The following is a 24,578-nucleotide window of genomic DNA, read 5'->3' as shown; positions in this document are numbered from 1 at the left end:
CAATAAATTAATAGAAATTCCGATTTATTTTATTACTCCATTATATTTAAATAATATTTAATTTTTTTATTTCGTAAGAAATGAGTAACAACGAAGCAGTCAAGAGTCCAGACGATGAATATAAAAAGAAACTAAACAGAATTAAATCAAAAATATGCTATTACAAAAAGAAGCCACAATGCGGTGGGGTTGAAAACGATAAAGAGAGGAAAGAAATAATCGAAAAATTAGAAACTTACCGTTCAATCCTTAAACTGAGTGAAGCAAAAATAAAAGAATTTAATAGAATAAATAAATTGATTGGAAGAGATGAATTTAATAAAGATGAATTTTTAAACTCAATCCAAATTTAATTTTTATTCCTCTTCGACAACATCTCTCTTTCCATCATTACTGCATAACCACATTTTCTCAATTTTAGTGGTTTGTTATTTTTAACATGTTCTTGCATCATTTTTATCATTTCCTCCCTTGTTATGATTCGTGGTAAATTTTGAGCTTGTGGGGTATTCATTTATGATAAAAATAAAAATTTGTTATCACTTATTTTATCGTTAATGTTTTTAGGTTATTCAATAATTAATTATTTTTGAATAACTGGGAAATAAATTTACGTCAAATATGCAATTTATAAAATCTTATGTCGACAGGCTACGTAGCACAGTGGTCTAAGGTGGTGTTATGGAGGGGTCAGGGTCTGTGGTTCGAACCGCGACAGCGCCGTATTTTCTTATTTTCTTTGTTTGTCTTGTTTGTCGTGAATAAAAAGTGTCATAAAAGTGCTCTATCTTCCACGGGAATAAATAAAAAATTTACTTTATTTCTTCTTTATTTCTTCTTTATTTCTTTGTTCCCGTGGAAGAAGGGTTTTGCTGTTTTTTCTCAGCCGAAATCAATGATTTTTTCATTTTTGGAATCCTTAGCGAATGAGGAATCTTTTCTCTCGTGGAAGCTTTGACCTAAAATATAATTTAGGTGAAGAGGTGAGATCTCACCTGTTTTTTCACCTGTTTTTATGGTAGTAGTGAAATAAAATTTTGTTATCAGTTATTTTATCATCATTTTATTAACTTCATCTTTAGTTAATAATTTGAATGGATTCGCTAATGTTCCACCTTGAGTCACAACACCTGCCCCGGCTAATTGTGAAGAACCTGGGATAAGTACTCCATGAAATGATTTCATTGGTATCATTAATTTAGAAATAGTTGGCTTAATTAATTTGGTCATTTATGATAAAAATAAAATTGCATAATTTAAATTTTTTTTCTTTCTCATTTTCTCATTTTCTCATTTTCATTCTGTTTTGGTTTCAGCAACTTTTCAAGTTGTTGTCTTGTCAGTAACTTTAATTTTAACTTTGGATCAAATATTGGGTTTCCATCTTTATCTCTTCCAATAACACCATATGGTAGAATCTTCATTTATACTAAAATAAAAATTTAAATTATGTCGTTTGCTCTTTTGGAGCTCCTAAAGTTTGTTTCACAAACATTGAGCGTTCATTGAACTCTATACCATGCGAATACAGTCATAAATGGTGGCATGTATTCTTTACTTTGTCCCGTTGTTTGTGTATATCCTGAAACGCGATGTTATGGTTCCTTCTCCCTGAGTGTCACTCCAGTAACAATTTATGGCAAATTTAACATCATCTTTAACATCATATCCTTTACCTTTTGTCATTCCTGACCAATCCCAATATCTATGCTTATGCCAACCTGCTTGAGATGTGCTTAAATCTATGTAGTGACTGTGTGCAGGTAAATTTTCACCTGTAATCGTTTTACTTCCCCCTGTTTCCTTTGAAGAGTTTGCACAATACAAAAACCTGTCGACTATTTGTTCCCATGCACCAACACCAAACATTGCTTGAGGACCTCTCACATCCATAGATGTATAAATAGAACCTACTGGGTTCATTAAATCAAACATATGAGATATTATAGGATTGTCTCTTTTGAACTTAAAATATAGTGTAACTATTTCGGGTTTCTTCTGGTTTGTGTCAGAATATTTTTTATAATATAATCTTATGTTTTCAGGGTATGTAAAATCTTGACTATAATATTTATTTTTGTCATCTGTATAATAATATACTATTCTCGTTTTTTCTATTGCATTATATCTTTTATATCTATAATATTCTAAATATAATGTTTGCTTTTTTGGGTCTACATGTGCGTCAACACCATAGTCATAATAATACGGTGCTGGAGCTACGTTAGACAATGTCATATCTACCATTTCATAAACTCTTAAATATTTCTTTTGTTCGTCTCCATATAAGTTTAAGTAGCAGTTGTTGTCTAATGGAACTTTAACTTGTGTGCCATTATTCTTTATATAGCCTACATACATTTCATTGTTATTTTTCGGAATGAGTTTATACCGTATACCATTTCTTAAGGACTGTACAAACACCCATCTAAAATATTTATTTTCTTCATTGACAGAAAAGTCACCAACAATAGTTTCAATATTTTTTGTTCCTATCAAACTTTGGTATATTTCGTTAACATATTCCTTATCTGCCTTCTTCCCTAACTCATCGTTAACATATTCCTTATCTGCCTTCTTCCCTAACTCATCGTTAACATATGTTTTATCTGCCTTCTTATTTAACTCATCGTTAACATATTCCTTATCTGCCTTCTTCCCTAACTCATCGTTAACATATTCCTTATCTGCCTTCTTATTTAACTCATCGTTAACATATTCCTTATCTGCTTTAAGGTCTAAACATCCTGAAACCCATCCTGTATCAGCTTTAGTTTTTAAAATCTTTGATGTCCGTTCATGATACCATTCAACCCTTTCTATAATTTCATTATCTTTTTCATCAACATAAACCAAATTTGCTTTCTTCATTAATTCACTATCAACCCTTTCTATAATTTCATTATCTTTTCATCAACATAAACCAAATTTGCCTTCTTCATTATGTCATTTAGGAAACCTTTTATGAATTCCTCATTTAAATTAAATCTTCCAATCTTCAAAACTTTAGGAAATGCATTTAATGCGTAATATCTTTGTTCTTCTGGTGGAATTGATGTTATATCATCCGTTATTCCTTTAATTTTTGAATTCATAAATAAAATTTCTTTTATATTTGATATCACTGCACCACCTTTGCAAACGAATTCGAAATGGTCATTTTTCAATACTATCTCCAAATCTCCATATTTCAACATTTGCGTTTGTTCTGCCGTCTTTGAATTATATGCATATATGGCGTATGTAATGGTCTGTGGTTGCTGTTGTTTAATCATTTATTACGATTTAAAAATAAATATTTAATCTGTTATCTCATCAGCTATTTTTTCTATTTGAAATTGCCATAATATTTCATTCATAAATTCTAAATCACAATCAAATAGGTCAGTTATTCTAAATTTAATATTTGATAAATCTTTTGAATGAAGAATAAATGAATTCCCGGATAATTGAAACGGATATGATAAAGAAAATATGTTTAAGTTGATGGATAAAATGTTTTGTATTGATGGGTAAGAGTTAGGGTCTAATGTTTGATGTGAAAATCTCATTGGGGTATTAACTTTATCACATTTGATTAAAATGAAATTAGAACCAGTGTCAGAATACAAAACATCCCCAACATCTTTTTCAAAATTTAATATCCCCAACAATGAACGAAGACGAGGAGTACAAAATTTAATTTTCAGCGGAAATTTAATAAGGTTATTTATTTCATCAAGTTCAAAAAGTTTATCAGGTTTTGATTTAAAATTTTCTTCATACCATACGATAAATGATTCATTTAAATAACTTAAAATCATGTTAATATCCCATTTCGTTATCACATTATTTATATACATATCATACGTTTTTAGGTCTACGACCCCGCCGCTATGCGGCTCATGGTCATCTTTAATAAATGATATATAATCTGAAGGGTCTAAAAGAATGGGATTAAATTTACCACTCACAGAAACGAGAGTAACATTATAAATTCCGCTAACTGTTAAATTTAATTCACAGTTATTATTCGAAATAATATTGATAATTGACATTTTTTTATTACGATTAAAAATATGGTAAAGCGTTATTTTCCAGTGATAAATAAAACTAGAATAAGATTACCTCAAGAATTCATAAATTCAACGAATAAGAAATTCATTCATGTTATAAATTTTAGTGTTTTCAGAAAATATGAGTCGATGTCATATTCATCATCAGGTTATATTTCACTTCATTCAAATTTAGTTCAATCAAACCCATATAATGACCATTTCATAAGATTTTCAGATGGTATTAAAAATGTAATTGATAGATTAAAATATGAACAGATTGACAATATCGAATTTTTGGAATTTTGGTTTAAATATCCCGATGGAAAAAAGATTGAAGTTAAAGATAAAGCTGATACTATAACAAAAACAATTACAATGACCGATCCGGATAGTGGGGAACAAAAAGAAATAAAACAAACGATAGAAACTGGTGAAAGGTCAATTATTATCGATTATGATTCAAAGGATTATTATTCGATAATGTTAATGCTTGAATATTAAATAGCCTTAACAAAGAATTTTTCAAGTGATATTTTATATTCATCAACTATTTTATTATAAATATCATTATATGTTAAATGAAGTTCAGTTGTTGTTCCGTTCTTTGATATCTTAATTGTGCTAATATCCTTTATAGGATTTATTTTTGCAACTGTTCCGCAGCATGAAACCTCATCATCTATGAAAAATTGAATCTTCACGTCTGAATCTTGAACATCACAAAGAATGGCGATAATGTGAATTAATGATTCATAAGGTAAAATAATTAAACCGGATTGGTCAATTAAATTTATTATTGAATCATAATTATCAGTTATGATATCACGGTAAATTTTCATTAATTCAGAATTAATGTCTATTTTATATGGCGCATTGCGACTGTAATCGTAGATTCCTGGGTTCAAGTGGTCTGGGTATGTTGGATAAGTGGGAATTTCAACAGGTTCTTTACCAGGTTCAGATAAAATGATTGGGTCTCCATCTCTTTATTTTCTCTTCCTCATTCTTCGGTAAGTCACGAGTTAATAAATTTGGTTGAGTTGCTGACCTTGTTAATTCAGGACTAACATTAACTTTAACATTTTGAATAATTCGTGATTTATCATCATTTACGTTATAACCAACCGTAATCTCTGCTTTTGCGTTAGTGTTCTTTTGACTAGTGAAACGTCTTCTCATTTATATTCGAATAAAAAAATATATTTAAACTTTTATTTTGCTGGAACTTTTGAATCTATTATTTCCTGTATTTGTTCATGAAGTTGATTTTTAGCATTTTCATCGAAATTAATAGACCGAATATATTCATTAATTGCATTCTTATAATCATTGATTTCTCAAATTTTCTTTTATCTGATTCCTTAACTAAATCATAAGTTAAACCTCGTTGCTGATATAATGGTTTCTTAATTAAATCTTTGAATGCTTGAGATAAAGCACCTGATGCAATTCTTGCTACTATAATTGGTTGGAATTGCTGTTTAAGTTCATCTTTAACATTTGCGAAAACTGGATCGAATAAAGCAACTTTAAAGAATTTCTTAGCTGGAATTTCAGGTCTTAAATTTGCATATTGACCATCAAACTGGTTAGAATATCGTGGTAATCCATCCGGTCCCTCTTCAATAGCATTTAATTCTTCATTGAAGTAAGAATATGGATTATGACGGTATGAATTAATTGGACCATTTTCACCTTCTCCAATGTATTGTTTAACAGCTTTTCCATTTTCATCAAATTGCATAGGATAATGTTCATTATATGCTTTACGTTTAGGATAATCCGTCATTGTTAATTTATACCCATTTATGACTTTAATATTTCCTTGACCATCAGTAACGAAAACTTCATTTATTCCATCAGGTTTTCCATTTGGACCCGTAATGTCTGCTTCGTGTGCTTCCCAATTTGGTCCGTGACGTTTGGCATATGCTTGAGCTTCTGGTAATGTTAAAACGTTTCTCATTTGTTTAACATCCTTTTGAAGACCGGCAACAATGTGGACTAATTCTTTCATTCCGTCTGGAACTTTCATAGTTCTATTATATGCACCCTTTTTGTTTGTTCCTTGTTTTAATGGAACCTGTAGAAGATTTGCAATTTCTGTCATGTTTAATTATAAATAAAAAATAAAAATTAATTATAAAAAGTTATTCGAATTTAATGGAACCTTTATTTAAATCAACTATTATTTTTCCATGTTCTCCTAATTGTTGATATTGTGTGTAAAGTTCATTAATGCTCATTGGTAAATTCACTTGATAAAGCATAACGTTCAACTGTTGACGACTAAAACCACTGAAAATGAAAAGGGTGGACAGGTTTGATTTAATGTTTGTGCTTAATGCTTTAAAGTATTGAACAGCCATGAAGAATGAACACTGAATGTGTCGACATTGAGTTAATAATTGATTAAAATATGATTTCTCATTAGTTATTAGTTTTGATTTCACCGCATCATCTAGAAAAATGAGTGAATGCAAAAATTCTCTATCAAAATTTGAAATAGAAAGTGTTTCAAATAATTCATCCCGTTGTTTATCAATAATTTTATCCTCTAATCCTTGCTTCTTGATTGTATTATATAATTCTTTATACATTACAAAGTTTTTTAAATAATCTTCTGCTTCTTCTTGTGATAAATAAATAATTGGAATTTTGATTAAATGCTTTAAAGATTCAAATGTATCATCTGAAGGTGAACCTGAACGGTTGATATAAATTAACACATGTGAATAGGGTGAAGTGTTAGCAATAATGATAATTTGTTTTAATATCGTTAATGTTTTACCTTTATTTTGTTTACCAATTGCTGCAGTGATTGAATTTAAGTAACATTCAGAATATGGAATTTTCATTAATTTTTCCTTAGATAGAGCATTTCTATTATCACTCAATGCTTCATTAATCATATCATCTACGTATGTATTATATACTCCTGCTAATTCTTCATAAGGGGTGGATGAATTTAAATCCATTTAATCAAAAATAAATTTATAATTTTAAACATTTCTATTCATCAATATTTCATCATATGAACTTCTATACTGCGGTGGTGTACCTGTTGGATGATATTTCAAACCTTCATCCGGTGTCCATGTCCAATATGTAGTCCTAGTAAACCAAACCTGAGGAGGATTTGTCACTTTTGAACAGTAAGTGTCATTTTCACCCTGAATGATTGGATAAGCTTTCACTTGTACTGTAACTTGTGAGTTGAAAGTTTCTAATCCATCAAAGAATATACCCGCTCCATCACGTTGAACTGGAATAGTGCATAAGAATGAAGTTTGGTCTTTCCATGTTCTAGCTAATGGTGTGCCATCATCATCATTCAGTGGTCTAGTTAATGAGTCCTCGTATTCTTCCGTGCATTCATTCACTCCATCTAAATCAGAAGCTTGAAGCATACGTGTAAAGAATATGTCACCCACTGTGGTCATCGCTTGATCGGGGAAGTTTCTGGAATCTATAGTGACCTGAAGACCTCGAAGCATTGGATTTTCTAAAACCGTTCTTTGCATTGCATTCTTCGGAAATGTTAACACAACATCTGTAACATTATGAAGAGCGTATGAGAAATCTGAGCTGATACCTTCAGGAGTGATGCAACCTCCATTTAGTGAACGAACGTCAATATGTTGAGCTGGAATCATGAATGGATCTTCCTTACTAAATAAACGTGGTATTGCTTTAACTGATTCTTCAATTAAACCGTATCCTGGTGTAATGCATTTATCCTCTAAAACTTCCATCTTTGTGCATGAAATAATAACGTCTTCAACTGTTGCGTCAGCAGATGTAGCGGCTAAGCTTGTAATTAATTTGGCAGGAAGTCCGATTTGTTGGAATTTGCGATCATATTTATAAACATGATTCATAATCTTTTCATAATTTTCATCAGTTATCTTTTCATAAACGTAATTTTGTAAATCAGCAACTCTTAACGGGTCAACCTGACAAAATACTAAAGTATCCCTGAAAACATAATATTTAAGAATGATTTCACCAAATGATTTAGGATAATCATCGAACGCCTGAAATGCTAACAAATCATTTACCGGAATAATCATATCAAAAGTGACATCAACTTCTTCATTTGCTTTCTTGAAAACTTCTGAAGGGTCAATATATTTACCACATACTGAGTTATCATATTTTTGAACATTATTATATAACGAATGAACAAACTTTTTAACTTTCCTTTCTGATTTTGGTTTATATGTTGCAAATGCGAAAGATTCACGGGCGCAATCCATCTGAAGATAACCAGCATCACCTCTTTCGGTTTCTACTTCTAATTGCTTAAAGCTTTGATTTGATGATTTGTAACCAACGAATAAACGCATGCATTTAAAAGCGGTATCACATGTGAAAGCTTTATTTGAAACTAGAGTTGCTTTAACTTTGCGTTTAATATATGTGTCACCTAATTGGTTCACATCATGAGCTGAATTTGTAATTCTTAAATGAGTTTGTTTATCATCAAAATATGGAGTATCAGAGTCATAACATGAACTTTCAAGTTCTCTATAATATCTTCTTCCGTCATTCTTTGCGAATATTTCATTTATCTTTTCGAATGAATGAAACACATTTCCATTAATCGGTTTTGTGTTTGGCACTAAATAGTTAGTCGTCATTTATTATTAAATAAAAAATCAAAATTAAAAGATGAAAATGAATTTTTAATTTTAATGAAATAATCAACTATGGATGCAGGATTCTTTAAGAAACTGTGGGATAAAGTAAAAAGAGGAGCGCATAAAGTTTGGGAAGGGATTAAGAAAGGAGCAAATTGGATATTTAAGAATAAAGAAGCAATTAGTGACGTTGTTGAATCAATAACGCCAAAAGCTGCCCCAATAAGAGAAATTTTAAATAAAGGAGAAAAAGTTTATCAAAGACTTCAACCGATACTAAGATAAAAATAATATTTATTTATTTTTCCACTAACCACCTATTTTATTAAGTATTCCTTCAGCTATTCCACCAATTGCGTTACCTGCTTGTGCTCCCATCGCCGGATTACCTGCTTTAGTACCTAATACTCCACCTATGATAGTTCCTGCCGTTTTCGCTACTGGTGCCAAAAAGTTAGCAACAGGTTTAATAACCTTTTTATAAACCCAACCTGCAGCTTTCTTAATTCCATCCCATAATTTTTTAAAGAATCCTGCCGCCATTTCTGATTTAATATTAATTAAAAAATATATTTCATCACTTATATTCTAATTTTTTATTTAATGATAAATGAAACCGATTTTAAAAATAAATGAAACAGAGGAGGAAGAAATAAATGAAAGTGAAAATGTTCAACAAAAAATAAACGTTGTTAAACCAATTACTGAAATAAAAATTTTTTCATCTGTTGAAGAATTTAATGATTATTATGCTAATAATAAAAAATTATTTGAAGAATTGACAACATGTAAATTGAATAAAATGTTTAAAGTTGAGGACAGAGTCCAAGACCCGGAGGGTCATGGATTCAAAATTTCAAAAATAAAAGGTGTTGTTAGTTTAAAATCTATTCCTCAATCAAGAATCACCTCATTAATGAAAATAGATGATTTAACAAAAAGAATAGAAGAGATTGAAGAGCGAATAAATCAAATTATTGCTTTCATAAATCATAACTCGTTGAGCCTGGGTCCTTAAAGCCCAGGACTTAAAGTCCATCACTGAGTTCAAGGTTATATTCATCAAATATTTCATTATTAAATGCAACTTCTGCTAGTTTATTTATTTTTTCAATACGATCATTTGAAAGTCTATCGTTTAATTTTTTCTGAAGTTTTTCATTTTCTAGTTCTGAAACTTTATTTGGATGATATTTAAACCCGTTAAATTCTTTTTCCTCAGTTTTGATCATTAATTTACAAAGAACTTTTGTGGTTGGAATTCGTTTAAACCATTTATCATTAATATTTGTTATAAATTCAATATCTGGAATTAATTCCCAAATTTTTGCATTTTCAATTAATTTATTATCAAATGCAAAAGCAATAGGTTTAATATTAAACTTACCTTTATAATATATATACTTTCTACATAATCATCGAAATAAACATCTACTTGTTTAACATTTTCAAGAATTGGTGAAAGAACATCCATTAATTGATTGACGGTTACGAATCTTGATCCACTCATTTTCATACGAATTAAAAAAATAAATTATTCAAAAAATGTAAGACATGAATTTTTAAAGTTTATTTTTTTATTTTTTTTATTTTTTTTTATTTCATTATGTATGGGTTTAGTGAAAATTTCTTACGATTCTGAAAATTTTTAAATCTTGATTTATTCAAAAACGTAAGAATAAAAACCGTAAAAATCATACATTTTTTACTTCATATGTAAAAAAAATGATACAAAATCGCTCAAAAATGTATGAATTCTTACGTTTACAAAAAAAGTCACAAAACCCGTCAACATATACTACTAAATCAAGATTTAAAAAATTTTCAAAATTGTAAGACATTTACACTCAGCCCATACATAATGAAATAAAAAAATGTGACAACATGACATTTTGACAACATCATGGGTTATTCGATAATTAATTATTTTTGAATAACTGAATGGAATCAATGAAGTCATAATCAAAGACCTCATAAACGAGAAAAAGAAATTAGAAACTAATGATTTTTGAACATACTTCTGAATAGCAGATTTTAAAAATTTATGAATAATTTATAAAAAGTTTTTATTCCTACAATTCCTATATTACCATCAATAAAAGAATATATTTTATAATGTTGCATGCTAAGTTCGGTCAAAACGTAAACCTCTCAATTTTATCGTCGGGGGAAGTAACTCAATTCCTTCAAAATTATTCTTTAAATATTGAATTTAAAGTTATTTAATTTGGATTATAAATAAATAGGCTAATACAATATTTAAAAATGAGAAAAAATAACTTTTCAAAGAACTTTTCATAATCTCAAAGAAAATTTTTTATTCAATAATTATATAAATTAATTAACATTCATAATGAAATTGGATTTTTTTATAAAAAATTGGTCCTACTTAACTTTTTGAGAGAATTTGGCTTTCTCGTAAACGAAAAAGGGGATTTGACGGAGTCAAATCCCCGCTCACAAAAAGTGGACTTTACATGTCAAATTTTATATGCATGTAATGTCCACTTTTATGAGTTTTAGGAAGGAATTGGAAGCCATGAGTTACTGACATTGCATCAGTATCTCATAGCCTCCAATTCCTTCAAAAAAATGGGAGAAACTTTGTCCGAATAGTTTAACATTCGGACAAAGTTTCTCCCATTTTAAGAAGGAATTGGAGGGTAAGAGATATACCATATGAATGTATATCTCTTACCCTCCAATTCCTCCGAGAAAGTGTCCAAACTTTGGGTTAATTGCAAAGTATTAACCCAAAGTTTGGACACTTTCAAGTGGAGATGGAAGGCTTTGGGGTATATATTAATACAATATACCTCAAAATCTTCCATCTCCACTACAAATGTGAGAAACTTTGTCCGAATAGTTTAACATTCGGACAAAGTTTCTCCCATCTTTCAATGTAATTGCTACCTGTGAGGTACTGACTTGAAGTCAGTGCTTCACAGGTAGCAATATCCAAAAATTTAAAAACATTTTATCAGTTCGTTAGAGAACTAGAGCCTCCTAGGTACTGAACCAGAATCAGTGCCTAGGGGACTCTAGTGATCTATATAAATCTGAGAAACTTTGAGGAAATTGTTCGACATTTCCTCAAAGTTTCTCAGCAATTTAGCGAGGAATGTTCGTTATCGTGTAGATATTTATAATATATACATGATAACAAACATTCCCCGCTAAAAGATGTAAAATCTTATAAGAAATAATTGCAAAAGAATAACAAATTGCAACAAATTTTATATGAAACTGAACCTTATGAGGTAGTGATTCAAGATCACCGCCTCATAAGATTCAGTTTCAATCTCAAGTATCTCAAAAGTAAGGCTCTATTTTTTGCCATGTAAAGTGTCACTTTTTCTGTCCAAATGATAAGTTATTCAGAGAAAGTTTCCCAGCTATCAAGAGGGAATTGTTCCTTATGAGGTATATATTCATACTGTATACCTCATAAGGAACAATTCCCTCCTTAAAACGAGAAAACTTGTTCGAAATTGTTTATCATTTCGAACAAGTTTTCTCGTTTTTAATAAGAAACTAAAGGCTATGAGGCACTGATTATATATTAGTGCCTCACAGCCTTTAGTTTCTAATAGATAGCTGGGAAACTTTCTCCAAATGATAAGTTATTCAGAGAAAGTTTCCCAGCTATCAAGAGGGAATTGTTCCTTATGAGGTATATAGTTATAATGTATACCTCATAAGGAACAATTCCTCATTAAAATCGTAGATATTTTTTACTTATTACTCATGCTTTCAAAATCACAATCCTCTGAAAAGTTATTTTTTATTAAGAATTTAGAATTTTGATAAATACCTTTTTTCAATTTGATATAATACTTATATATTTTCAAAAAGACATTTTGAAAAGATATCTCAAAAGTTCTCTGAAAACCTATTTTTGATTAATTTTGAGAAATATCCGTATTAAATTAATCAATAAATTCATTCAACACTACTTTAATTTTTAAATTCAAAAATTATATGTGCTTCTTAAAATGTCTCACAAAAATTTTATTATAAAATTATATACAATATTAAAAATCCCACAACATTTTTTACTTTACATAATCGTACTTCCTCGACGATTAATTTCCCCTCAATTCCTATCGTTGACCGAACTTAGCATGCAACAATAATAGTTTCATTTCGAACATGTTAAAATTTATCTGCATTTTGAAAAAATTTTATTATAAATGATAATATAATTTATTAAATTAATATATAACTTATGAATAATTTATTTTTTTAATTCGTAAGAAAATGAGATGGATCAAGATTCGTAACCGTCAATCAATTAATGATGCTTTCACCAATTCTTGAAAATGTTAAAACAATAGATGTTTATTTCGATTGATTATGTAGAAAGTTTATATTATAAAGGTAAACATAATATTAAACCCATGCTTTTGCATTTGATAATAAATTAATTGAAAATGCAAAAATTTGGAATTAATTCCAGATATTGAATTATAACAAATATTAAGGATAAATGGTTTAAACGAATTCCAACACTAAAGTTCTTTGTAAATTAATGATCAAAACCGAGGCAAAAAAAAAAAAAAAAAAAAAAAAAGGTAGTGGGCCTCCAGGCACTTCGTGCCCTCTAGCCCCAAAGATGTTTAGTGCAATGAGGTATAAAATGAGGTTTTTGGGTGTTGTCGGGCTTCCAGGGGCTGCGCCCCTTCTAGCCCTTAAAAATTTTGAAGTCGTTGCTGTTGACTTTTCGGTAGAGGACTCAAAATAGTATAAACTATGTCCGGACAAGTAAGGGTCTATCGTCGCTACAGTAAAGTTACGGGCGTTCAAAAAGTATACTTTGAGAAGCCTTTTCTGTCATTTTTCAGGAAAAAACATTTTTATTATATATATAAAATGAATTTTACAAAACCACCGTTACCCTTCTTTGGAAATAAGAAGATGTAAAGATATTCTATTGAGAGAACTTAAGAAACTACCGAATGGTCTAACATTTGTAGATTTGTTCGGTGGAAGTTTCTATATATCCCATTTGTGCCATACTGTATTTCCTGACTCAAAGATTATATGCAATGACTTCGACAACTATATGAACCGTCTCAAACATATACCAGACACAAACAAAATATTGAGTGAGTTGAAGAAAAAAGATACCTATAGTAAGATGGAACGTATACCATTAGATAAGAAAAATATTGTCAGAGAGGTTTTGAAAAAGCAGAGTATATTGACTGGGATAGTATATCTGCTAGACTATTATATAGTGGTTCTATAAGAGTTCATGACATTGAAACACTTATGTCAAACGTTTTATATCTTAACTATACAAAGGTTTTCAAAGAGGACATAGAAAAATATATTGAGGGTATAGAGTTTGTGAGATGTCATTGGACAGAGTTGTATGAAAAATATAAAAACAAGGAAAATGTTTTCTTTATAGTAGACCCGCCGTTCTATAACACATACGATTTTCAATACCAAGTAGACTGGACTTTGAGAGACTCTTTAGAAACTTTAGACGTTTTACATAACCATCCATGCTTTTACTTTACATCCGATAAAAGTGGTTTGGAAACCGTTATGAGATGGTTAGAGGACATACATGACTATGAGTTTATTTACGATAAGATAGAATATGAGAGAGGTCCTATAAACCGGAAAAAGTGTCATAACAAAGAAATTTTATTGGTAGGTAAATGTGGTTTGAAATAGGACTACTTGTTTTAGGTTTTTTCCATTGTGTCATTTACTTATTTGACGTGGCAGAAAAGTACAGAGAATATGAAGATGAACCATTGCCTGCAAATGTTCAGTATATGTACTCGTAAGAGATATTTTTATCTAATATTAAATGGACGCACAGAACTTAGCGAATGCACAGCAACCTGGACAACCAAACCCAGAGAATATTCCAAATGAAGTTAGAATACAAACTGCAATGGCAAACTATGGTCAAGTGCCAACAGATGTACAAATGCAAACTGCCATGTCAAATGACGCTGCGTTAGGTTTGCCACCATGGTATGCAAATATGAGATGGAAAGAGTTTTATACAAACCCTGAAGTGGGATATAAACAACTCTATGCAGATGACGCGAACACAGGAGTTGACCCAGAGTATGTTTTCTACCAGAGGAGAAATAGAATGTATGAGCTCCAGTTAAAGAATGCTATGGAACTCAACAGGAAACGTAAGAGACTAGGCGGACATTAGATTTTTACATATAGTAAAATGGGTTTCTTCAGTAGTATTGGAAACTTCTTTCGAAATGTTGGAAGAGGTATATGGAATGGAATAAAATCTGTCGGAAGAGGAATTTGGAACGGTGTCAAAAATATTGGTAAAAGAGTAGGTCAGTTCGTTGGTATTATACCTAAAGACCCTGAACCAGAAGAACAAGCTCCTGTTATACAACAGCCTGAACCTGCACCACAGTCAAGTTGGCAACCAAATCCAACACCTCAACCGTATTAAAAAATTATATTTTTACCGTTCGATAGTAGTTGTATATGAAACTAAGTTCTAAGTAAAACGCATGGTATAATGGAACTATTCTTTTTCTTCCATCTGTAGTAAACCATACTTGAAAATCTGAAATACTTCCACTCGGTGGTTCATATAGCTTTGTAGGTTTTTCGTAAAAGTCATTTGCCAAGCATAAAAAAGAGTTTTGTGCACCAGAAAATGAAGCATGAACTATAATAGCATCTGAGTCGAAAACATTTTCATATGTTCCATTAGGGTTTTCGACTTCATAAAAGTCCGGGTGTACTGGATATTCTGCAGGCTGATTTAACATCCTCAAAAACCTATACCATGCCAAGTTGTTATATTTTGTAGAAATATAAACGTTTTCTCCAAGGTCTTCTATTCTATTGATTTTAACAGTTGCATTTTTCCTGTCATATATAATATCGAGATGGTACTCTCCTTCGTCAATGTTAAACTGGTTTGCATATTCGAGATAGATATCGTTTATTTTTTCTTGAAAAGCTTGAAGAGTTGTTTCTAAGTTTACAAGCAAATTCACTTGTAAAAGTTTTCCCTGTTCAAATTTCTCATACGTACGTTTTTCTTTGTTATAGTATCGAACTACAAAACCGACCGTAAATGGGAAACCATGTATGGCTTCTGAAATGAACTTCATTCTACGAAAGCCAATAGCTTTTGTGACGGATGGGTCTCTTAGCCATCTTAACGGGTAGTCAAAACGATAGCCTTCATGCTTTACGGTCTCTGTCTCAAACTTTTGACCGACATTCGTAAAAAGTTCATCTAATGGTTTAGTTGTAGCAACTCTAGAAGTTTCTTTTTCTATTGGAAGCATTTTTTATCTAGAATAAAAATGTCGAAAGAAACAGCGTCTATGAGAGAAATACAACACAACCGACAACTCATTGTGCAAGCTCTAAATAAGAACACAACAAACTTTTCAAACTATTCTAAGATATCTGAGTCATTGAAAGAAGGAAGCTTAAAACTGACATTAAACCCAATGACAGATGAGTTTCTATTTCAAGACAACAAGAACCATACTGTTTGTATAAATCCAACAAAAGGAACCTTAAACGAGAAACCTATAAAAGAACTTCTTTTGAAAGCAGATGTTGACAACAAAGCTGACAAAGAGTATGTAGACGATGCAATAGCAAAAGAAGAAGAAAGAGCTAACAAAGCTTATGCAACGAAAGAGGATGTTGAAAAGAAAGCAGATAAAACATATGTGGCTAGTGAGTTAGAGAAGAAAGCAGATAAAACATATGTGGCTAGTGAGTTAGAGACAAAAGCAGATAAAACATATGTGGCTAGTGAGTTAGAGAAGAAAGCAGATAAAACATATGTCAATGAAATATACCAAAGTTTAGTTGGAACAACAAAAAATATTGAAACTATTGTTGGTGACTTTTCTATCTATGAAGAAAACAAATATTTTAGATGGGAGTTTGTACATTCCTTAAAAAATGGTATACGGTATAAACTCATTCCGAAAAATAACAATGAAATGTATGTAAGCTATATAAAGAACGATGGTACACAAGTTAAAGTTCCATTAGACAACAACTGCTACTTAAACTTATATGGAGACGAACAAAAGAAATATTTAAGAGTTTATGAAATGGCAGATATGACATTGCCTGACCCAGCTCCAACACCATATTATTATAAGTATGGAGATGACGACAAAACACCGCATGTAGACCCAAAAAAGCAAACATTATATTTAGAATATTATAGATATAAAAGATATAATGCAATAGAAAAAACGAGAATAGTATACTATTATGAAGATGACAGAAATAAATATTATAGTCAAGACTTTACCTACCCTGAAAACATAAGATTATATTATAAAAAATATTCTGACACAAACCAGAAGAAACCTGAAATAGTTGCACTATATCTTAAGTTCAAAAGAGACAATCCTATAATATCTCATATGTTTGATTTAATGAACCCAGTAGGTTCTATTTATACATCTATGGATGAAAGAGGTCCTCAAGCAATGTTTGGTGTTGGTGCATGGGAACAAATACTCGAAAGGTTTTTGTATTGTGCAAACACTCCAAAGGAAACAGGTGGAAGCAAAAGGATATCTGTCGACAACTTGCCACCACATAGTCATTCTGGTACAACAAGTTCTAATGGAAACCATAGTCATAGGGTTTGCAAACAAGGATATAACACTGTTTCTCAGACTTCAATGCAAATTCAAGTTATGTCAAGATCTAATTTTCCAAACGACCCAGTAGACTGGAATGGAATGTGGACAGATACAACTGGAAACCACCAACATACTTTTACAACAACATCTACAGGACGAGGTAAAAAATACATGCCACCTTACATGACAGTTTGTGCATGGTATAGAATTGCTTAGTCGTCATTTTCAACTTCTTTAGCATATTCGTCAGGAGTTGTCTTATATTTGTTAGGAACTGTCTTTGAAAGTATACCACCTTGAACTTTGACAAGTTTGAAACGAGGTCTGACAATAGTCGTTTTATCTTCTGCTTGCAGTCTGTACATTTTGCCATGTTTGCCTAAAACTTCATAATATTCTCTTGTATACTTTCTTCTATTTTTACGAACACGAACGTGAGTACCTGTCGGGTTCCCATTGTTGTCATAGTCAATAGTATTTTCATATGGGTCGCGTTTAGGTATTTCTATTTTTACTTTGTCTCCTTTCTGAAGTTTGAAGCCCGGCATTCTTTCTTGTTTGTCTCTTTTGACTAAATTGTTAAATATATAGTCTTTCTCTAAGTCAGGGTTGTTTTTCATTTCTTCGGGGGAGTGGTTTCCCAAACCTTTTTGTTTACGGCTATTGTAAATATTTAAAACTTGTCTCATCTTTGCCATGGAGAAATGTCTATATTGTCGTCATATGACATTTCATCTACCTCACCACCTTGTGGTTGGTTTAAGTCTCTTAACATTTTTATACAACCGTCAATGACACCAAGAGCAGAATGGTTTTGGTCGACAATGAAATATTGGTTTACATTTTTTGAACGCAGATAGTTTTTTAATATCTGATTTGAAAGAACTTTCACAGTCAGATGTCAGTTTTGTTGGATGGTATTTGTCAACGAATATTGTCAAAGCAGTTTTCACATCTAAAATATTTTTGGACCATAATGGTATGGCTTCACAGTATCTTGTGTTCTGACCGACAAATATTAGCCAGTATGGTGGTCCATCTTCTCTATACCTCGGAATGTTTTCCAAGATATCCATAAACCAAGCATTTGGTGTTGAACTAAAGATTTTTACCATGAGTGCTTTCTTTGTCGCTTTAGAAACATAGGGGTCCTTGTTTGGATTCGTCATTTTTATCCTATAAGAAATGGGTTTATTTGGCGCATTAGCAGGAGTCGCATCTAGATTTTTACCCGCAGTGGGAACAATAGCCAGAGGTGTATTTGGAGTTGGAAGGAAGATTTTGAGTACATTAGGTATACTTAAAGAGAAAGCACAACCTATTATACAAACTGTACAGAAAGGTTGGGATGTAGCACGAGATGCAGCAAATCTTATTCCAAATCCTGAAACAAGAGGAAAAGTTCAAGGATGGATGGACAATGTAGGAAGACAAGCAGGAAACTACTATAACAAAGCAAATGACTACTATAACCAAGCAGGACACTATATGGACCAAGGTGAAAGATTCTTTAACAGAGGATATAACCATGCACAACAGTGGGTAAACAACAACCAACCTCAACCGCCTCAAACGTGGGGAATGTAAAATTTTTTACTGAGATGAAATGAACAATGCAGCTTTAAACAGAATAGGTTCAAGATGGCTTTGTCGGCTTCCAGCAGTTACACAACCACGTGTTTGTCAAGTTCTTCCTATACCTCAGGAAGTTTTAGACCGACTTAAAAAACCTCAACAACCAGTTGAAAACAAACCAAACTAAAATTTTTTACTGAGATGAAATGACCGAAGAAGTTGAAACGGTAGATTTGACACCACAAACAAAAAGTTCAGAACCATTGTCAAAACCTGTCAAAGAACTTACAGATGAAGAGAAAAATTCAATAATAGAAAGTGTGAGGTCTGGAAATACAAACCCCAACTACAAAGTCACTTTTCATAAAAATGGAACGGCTAGTATCTCAAAAAAGAAACAGACTCTCACAAATAAAATATTGAAGTCTGAAGGAGCTTTCGAGACAACAGATGGGAAAGTATACTTCACTGACCAACAGTTCATTATAGAACATCTCATTGACTTAGAGTCGAAATATTCTAAACTTTACAACAAACACAAAAAGTTGAAAGGAAAACAAGCACAAATGGCATATGATATTTATGAAGATGTTAACGACACAACTGTTCCTGCAAGTGAGGTAAAGTCAGCAGAACCGAAAAGTGACGAAAAACCAATAGAAGAAGAAAAACCAAAAACTGAAGATAAACCAAAACCAAAGTTTAGTTTGGAAACTAAACCAAGTCAACCTTCATTAGCTGGTATGGGTTGGCGTCAAAGACTTATGGTAGCTGGTGGTTATGTTAAGTAAAGAAAACAGTATATTTTTTTATTTTTATAAAAAATGCCCCTACATAGAATGGACAGAAGGTCTGCTAGAATAAAAGCAGAGTTGCAAAGATATGGTTGGAGAGTTTCGAAGAATTTTAAATATAGGAAGGGAAGACCCATAAAAGTCTATGACAAATTGTCTGGTCTTCGCTACGAAATGGACTTAGAAACAGCACGCGCCAATTATCCAAACATACTAGAGAGGTTAGAAGAAGAATGTCTTATGGACATACCTTTCGATGTTACTGAGCCTCAAGTTGAAGGACACGACGGCTTTGCCAGATTCTACTGGAAACATGACGAACAATTGTATCCTTTGAGAAGGAAAAAAGGAAAAGGTGAAGACACACATGCTCCCATGGAAAGAACAAGATATGCATATCAAAAGTATCGTGAAGTTAGAAGTAAAATTACATCTGGTCGAACCTTTACAGTAAACTTTGACAAAGGAAAGAACAAAGAAGGCTTCATGGGTGTACTTGCTGCCATACAAGACGGAAATAAGAAAGGACACAATCTCAGACTAACCGTAACAGATTTGGACGGCCATATTTACTATGCACATGGCAATGTCACAACAGCCGCACAACTTCTTGACGCTTTCAAGACTACAAAGAGAGAACAAATGGTTGACTCCGACTCAGATATTTTGAATGCAATTGAAGGAATTGCAAGCGTGAAGTTTGAATGGTACCAACCTAACCCTCAAGCAGTCAGACAATATGCTGGATACTTCCCCTTCAGAAATAAGTCTGACATTGACTTAACAAGGTATGGAATTTACAATTCACTTGAAAAAATTGTCAATGAACCTTGCATTCTTACATGTCTCAGGAACTCCGGTCTTGTTACAGATGAGAAAATGAAGTATCTTGAGTCATGTGTGAAGACAAGGTACCTTCTCAGAGGTCAATTGACAAAAATTGCACCGTTGGCAAATGTCAATATCCGAGTTAACATTCCGACTGAGAAAGGTTCTTCACATGACGACTATGTTGTTGACAAAGACTTACCATGGTTGAAGATTGCAATTGTCCATAACCACTTCATGTTGAACGAAAGTCTTACAAACCCATTGTTCGGAAAAGGTAAGTGCAACATTGTCAGAGCTGTTAACATTCTTTTCGAGAAAGGTTTGTTGGAACCAATTCCAGATGACAAGCTGACAGAAACTTTTGTACCAAAAGACGAAACAAACTTTTCATTGTTGGTGAGACCAAAAGTTGTTCCAGACAAAGTTCTAGCACAAAAGAAGTACACAGTTCCAAAAGGAGTTGGATTGTTCGGATACCAACCTGAACCAGAAGAACTTCCAATGAGGTTGCAAGAACTTCAAGATGCTATAAACAAACTTCCATTGAGACATCCAATCGACGTCAAATTGTATTGGAGAGCTTCTGAGTTGGGTCAGAAGGTTTTATATGAAACAGGTTGCTTCGACGATGTTTATGAGATAACAGGAGAAGTTTCTCAGAAGATAAGAGACTCGCTTGAATTTCCAAAAACTGGACCGATTGGATGCAAAAAGTTTGACTCATATGAAAAGATATACTATGTCGACCTTAACGCTGCGTACATGAGGTTTGTCCAATATATTCCAACTGGAATTCCAAACGAAGACGGTGAGTTCCCGGGAAGGAACTATACAGTTGGAAAGGTCATACAACAACTATATGATATTAGGAAAGCTTCAAACCCCAAGCTTGCAATGACACTCAAACTGCTTATGAATTCGACATGGGGATATTCCATTAAGAAACCTCAAAAGATGAAGAGTAAACATTATGAGAAGGTCGACAACTTTGTTGAAAGGTTTTCTCCTTTTGTTTTGAAGTACGAGTTCACTCAAGGTCAAAGTGGCTTAGTAACCACATTAAAACCTATTGTCGAACATTGGTCATACCCTCAGTTCGCAAAAGCAGTCCTTGACAACTACAACAAATTCTTCTCCGAAGTCAAATCCAAAGTGAAGGTTTACTACGAGAACATTGACGCACTCATGACGAACGAAGAAGGATACAACAAACTCATTGAAATGGGAATGGTCGGTGAAAAGATGGGCCTTTTTAAGCTAGACAAGGTATTTTCCGAAGTTCATGTACTCTCCAAACGTAAGTACTGGGGTATACTTGAAGACGGCACAGAAATAAAACATTGCATGAAATAAAAACATTGCATGAAGTAAAACATTTTTTAAAACCATATATTTTTACATATATGAAATGCTTCAGGTTGAAAAACAAAGAACAAAAGTAGCAGATACAAAACCGTTAGACTATATCTTCACAAATGCCGGTAGGACTATATCAGATGAAGAAATTTCATCCGGGGCTTACAGGTTTGACTATCCAATTCGTTGGCTTCAAAGTCCTTCAGATGCAAAGGCAATAGGATTTAGAAGAGTTTTGTTTTCAAATAGAACGAACGCGTTTATGTTCGCAGTATATTTTCATGGTCAGTATAAAGGTTCTGATGGTCTAATAGAAAAATTTGACGAAATGAAAATCTTTACAATTCGTTCAGACGAAAGTCTTGAGAAAACTCTAAATGACTTCCAAACTCAAATAAACAAATACTACTGGGAATTTCAAGAAAAATACCACTCTTTACTAAATGGAACATACTATCTGAAACTAGAATATAACAAGATGAACTCCACAGTTTCATTTCAAAAGATTGAAATTAACCCTCCAAGAGATACAGAGTTTTTATATTGGGGAGTAGACAAGCGTTCTTGGGCACAATTTCTTCGGTTACTAAACCAGAACGAACCATTACCACCAGATGGTCCATTTAATTTTATACTTCCACCAGCAGATTTGACAGTTTATAGAAACGTGTTTGACCCTCAAAATGTTATGTGTCATGCAAGTTTCAGTTCAAGCAACAACAGTTTTCTTTGTATCGGTAAGGACTTTTATGACTTTGCTTCTAAATTCTACGAACCACCTAGTAACAGTTTCTCTGACTTTCAAGTTTGGTTCACAACAAACGGTGTGCAGCATATTATTCCATTGTACTATGACTTTTATCTCGAATTGTCTTTCATATACAACTACGGAAAAGTGCTGAAAAAGTATTGAAAAATGAGTTTTGGTTAGATGTTTTTTTAGGTGTGCCTATGTGCCTATGTGCCTCGGTCAAATGAACTTCTCTTAAAATTACTGACAACACGACATTTTGACAACATCGTAGAAAACACGCAAAACTCTTGAATTTTGTATAAAAAAAGCAACCCGCGGAATTTCGGCGGTTGGTATATTCTTCACAAAATGCTTGTTTTGAGGTTAAGCCACAAACGGATGTCCGACGGTTAAGCCACAAACGGATGTCCGACGGTTAAGCCACTCAAAAATATTTTTATTTTTATTGTACGTACTGAATGACAGTCGAAGCAAAAACGTTCACGAACAAATCTAATGGCGAAACATTCACAAAAGGCACTTACAACGGTATTGAAGTCTTACGTAGAGACAAGGATGGTTATATAAATGTAACAAATATGTGTCAGCAGTTTAGGAAAGACTTTAGAAAGTTGTTGGAAAATAAGTCCTGGGAAGAGTATTATACGGCATTTTGTGAAGAATATACCAACCGCCGGAATTCCGGCGGTTGCTTTTTATACAAAGTTCATGCAGGAATTCCGGATGAAATCAAACAGGTTAGAGGAACGTATGTAGACCCAAGACTCGTAAACTATATAGCAATGTGGGCTTCTCCAAAATATTGTATAGCAGTTGGAAAAATTCTGGACTCCATAGACAAGAAAGTTCATGAGAAATTAGATGAAGAAGAACTTGAAGATACAGTAGAGAATGCAAAACCTTTGTTCGAACAAGAAGTTAGAAAAATGCATGAAAAACAAATAGAACATGAACGTGAGATATGTTCTGGTTATAGAGATTCTCCATACGAACTAGACCAATGGGAACAAGAAGATTTAAAGAGAGAATTTAGAGAATATGAACTCGCTAAAATTTCATTAGAAGCTGCAGAAGAGAGGTTAAAGGTTTGGGGTCGTTTTGTACAAAAATATTGTGAGTAAATGAACCATTTTTTTATTGAATTCGGCAAAAATATATTTTAGGTGAAGTGGTGAGATCTCAGAACTAGTCTTGTACTGTTTTTTCACCCGTTGAATTTTGTATAAAAAGCAACCCGCGGAATTCCGCGGGTTGGTATATTCTTCACAAAATGCTTGTTTTGAGGTTAAGCCATTTTTGGCTCCACCGTAGAAAACACACAAAACTCTTGAATTTGTTGCTGAACTCGGCAAAAATATATTTTAGGTGAAGTGGTGAGATCTCACCTTTTTTTTCACCTGTTTTTTCACCCGTTGAATTTTCATGAATTTTCCCGAAATAAAAAATAAAGTTAGTTTTTTAAAAAAAATATTTTTTATTTTTATTGTAAGAACATGTTAGCAACAACAGCACCAAACTCTTTAGTCATGAACCCAACATCTATGTTAGTAGAGATGAAAAGCTTCATTCCTTCTTCATATACTTTCGAAACAACAATCCAGAAGATAAAGCAAGAACTTCTCCAAGGAGATTTAGATTGCACTGCAAAAGATGAAACAAATGAAGAATATCTTTATGAAATGCAGGATATTATTGACCATCTACCTAAACTTCCTGAAATCCAACAACAAAAGCTCACTATTCCAGAATTCGATGAAATAGAAGTCAAAGCAACTGACTCAGTAGAAATAAAGAAGTTCATACGTAAGGTAAACTATGAGTTTCTTGGATTTCATTGCAACCACAAAGTCATGGACAAAGACTGCGACATGTTATATAAGAACATCTCTGACATATATAAATCTGGGGAGTTTAAGACCTACGACAACTTTGTTTCGTTAGTTGCTGAA

The 24,578-nt window shown here is 32.3% G+C and overlaps 13 protein-coding genes and 4 pseudogenes across 17 annotated transcripts, besides 4 other annotated features; 12 read left to right on the top strand and 5 right to left on the bottom strand.

Annotated features, from left to right (window-relative positions):
• Positions 1–6,889: part of a mobile genetic element that runs on past the window's edge.
• Positions 81–353, top strand: TVAGG3_0086000 (uncharacterized protein; the record flags this gene model as incomplete). Its single annotated transcript, XM_001284082.2, has 1 exon — positions 81–353. The coding sequence occupies one exon, from the start codon at positions 81–83 to the stop codon at positions 351–353; it is 273 nt and encodes a 90-aa protein (XP_001284083.1).
• On the bottom strand, positions 1,503–3,275 carry TVAGG3_0085990 (annotated as a pseudogene). The gene has a single exon. A coding segment is annotated over exon 1 (1,773 nt).
• A 578-nt stretch (positions 6,890–7,467) lies between the features above and the next one.
• TVAGG3_0085970 (uncharacterized protein) lies at positions 7,468–8,386 on the bottom strand (the record flags this gene model as incomplete). The annotated part of the gene is made up of 1 exon (XM_051222263.1): positions 7,468–8,386. A coding segment is annotated over one exon (919 nt), but the record flags the coding sequence as incomplete, so codon positions are not given.
• A 603-nt stretch (positions 8,387–8,989) lies between these two features.
• Positions 8,990–9,223, bottom strand: TVAGG3_0085960 (N-acetylmuramoyl-l-alanine amidase family; the record flags this gene model as incomplete). The annotated part of the gene is made up of 1 exon (XM_051222262.1): positions 8,990–9,223. The coding sequence occupies one exon, from the start codon at positions 9,221–9,223 to the stop codon at positions 8,990–8,992; it is 234 nt and encodes a 77-aa protein (XP_051107248.1).
• Positions 9,224–10,400: 1,177 nt separating this feature from the next.
• Positions 10,401–24,578: part of a mobile genetic element that runs on past the window's edge.
• Positions 11,095–12,035: a mobile genetic element.
• Positions 12,039–12,400: a mobile genetic element.
• On the top strand, positions 13,553–14,368 carry TVAGG3_0085930 (annotated as a pseudogene). The gene has a single exon. A coding segment is annotated over exon 1 (816 nt).
• On the top strand, positions 14,508–14,870 carry TVAGG3_0085920 (uncharacterized protein; the record flags this gene model as incomplete). The annotated part of the gene is made up of 1 exon (XM_051222261.1): positions 14,508–14,870. The coding sequence occupies one exon, from the start codon at positions 14,508–14,510 to the stop codon at positions 14,868–14,870; it is 363 nt and encodes a 120-aa protein (XP_051107247.1).
• Positions 14,889–15,131, top strand: TVAGG3_0085910 (serine threonine-protein phosphatase family; the record flags this gene model as incomplete). Its single annotated transcript, XM_051222260.1, has 1 exon — positions 14,889–15,131. The coding sequence occupies one exon, from the start codon at positions 14,889–14,891 to the stop codon at positions 15,129–15,131; it is 243 nt and encodes an 80-aa protein (XP_051107246.1).
• TVAGG3_0085900 (uncharacterized protein) lies at positions 15,136–15,984 on the bottom strand (the record flags this gene model as incomplete). The annotated part of the gene is made up of 1 exon (XM_051222259.1): positions 15,136–15,984. The coding sequence occupies one exon, from the start codon at positions 15,982–15,984 to the stop codon at positions 15,136–15,138; it is 849 nt and encodes a 282-aa protein (XP_051107245.1).
• On the top strand, positions 16,003–17,063 carry TVAGG3_0085890 (phage tail repeat-like family; the record flags this gene model as incomplete). Its single annotated transcript, XM_051222258.1, has 1 exon — positions 16,003–17,063. A coding segment is annotated over one exon (1,061 nt), but the record flags the coding sequence as incomplete, so codon positions are not given.
• TVAGG3_0085880 lies at positions 17,532–18,488 on the bottom strand (annotated as a pseudogene). Its single transcript has one exon. A coding segment is annotated over exon 1 (957 nt).
• TVAGG3_0085870 (uncharacterized protein) lies at positions 18,505–18,906 on the top strand (the record flags this gene model as incomplete). Its single annotated transcript, XM_051222257.1, has 1 exon — positions 18,505–18,906. The coding sequence occupies one exon, from the start codon at positions 18,505–18,507 to the stop codon at positions 18,904–18,906; it is 402 nt and encodes a 133-aa protein (XP_051107243.1).
• Positions 18,926–19,081, top strand: TVAGG3_0085860 (uncharacterized protein; the record flags this gene model as incomplete). The annotated part of the gene is made up of 1 exon (XM_051222256.1): positions 18,926–19,081. The coding sequence occupies one exon, from the start codon at positions 18,926–18,928 to the stop codon at positions 19,079–19,081; it is 156 nt and encodes a 51-aa protein (XP_051107242.1).
• TVAGG3_0085850 (phage tail repeat-like family) lies at positions 19,101–19,685 on the top strand (the record flags this gene model as incomplete). Its single annotated transcript, XM_051222255.1, has 1 exon — positions 19,101–19,685. The coding sequence occupies one exon, from the start codon at positions 19,101–19,103 to the stop codon at positions 19,683–19,685; it is 585 nt and encodes a 194-aa protein (XP_051107241.1).
• Positions 19,719–21,872, top strand: TVAGG3_0085840 (DNA/RNA polymerases family; the record flags this gene model as incomplete). Its single annotated transcript, XM_051222254.1, has 1 exon — positions 19,719–21,872. One exon carries the CDS (start codon positions 19,719–19,721, stop codon positions 21,870–21,872), a length of 2,154 nt encoding a protein of 717 aa, XP_051107240.1.
• On the top strand, positions 21,928–22,788 carry TVAGG3_0085830 (uncharacterized protein; the record flags this gene model as incomplete). The annotated part of the gene is made up of 1 exon (XM_051222253.1): positions 21,928–22,788. One exon carries the CDS (start codon positions 21,928–21,930, stop codon positions 22,786–22,788), a length of 861 nt encoding a protein of 286 aa, XP_051107239.1.
• TVAGG3_0085820 lies at positions 23,125–23,750 on the top strand (annotated as a pseudogene). The gene has a single exon. A coding segment is annotated over exon 1 (626 nt).
• On the top strand, positions 24,123–24,572 carry TVAGG3_0085810 (organellar and viral DNA polymerase type B; the record flags this gene model as incomplete). Its single annotated transcript, XM_051222252.1, has 1 exon — positions 24,123–24,572. A coding segment is annotated over one exon (450 nt), but the record flags the coding sequence as incomplete, so codon positions are not given.

The sequence above is a fragment of the Trichomonas vaginalis genome, chromosome IV (assembly GCF_026262505.1).
Source record: "Trichomonas vaginalis G3 chromosome IV, whole genome shotgun sequence".
Lineage (NCBI taxonomy): Eukaryota > Parabasalia > Trichomonadida > Trichomonadidae > Trichomonas > Trichomonas vaginalis.
Note: the sequence above shows the minus strand (reverse complement) of the source record. Positions and strands in the feature narration are given on the sequence as shown.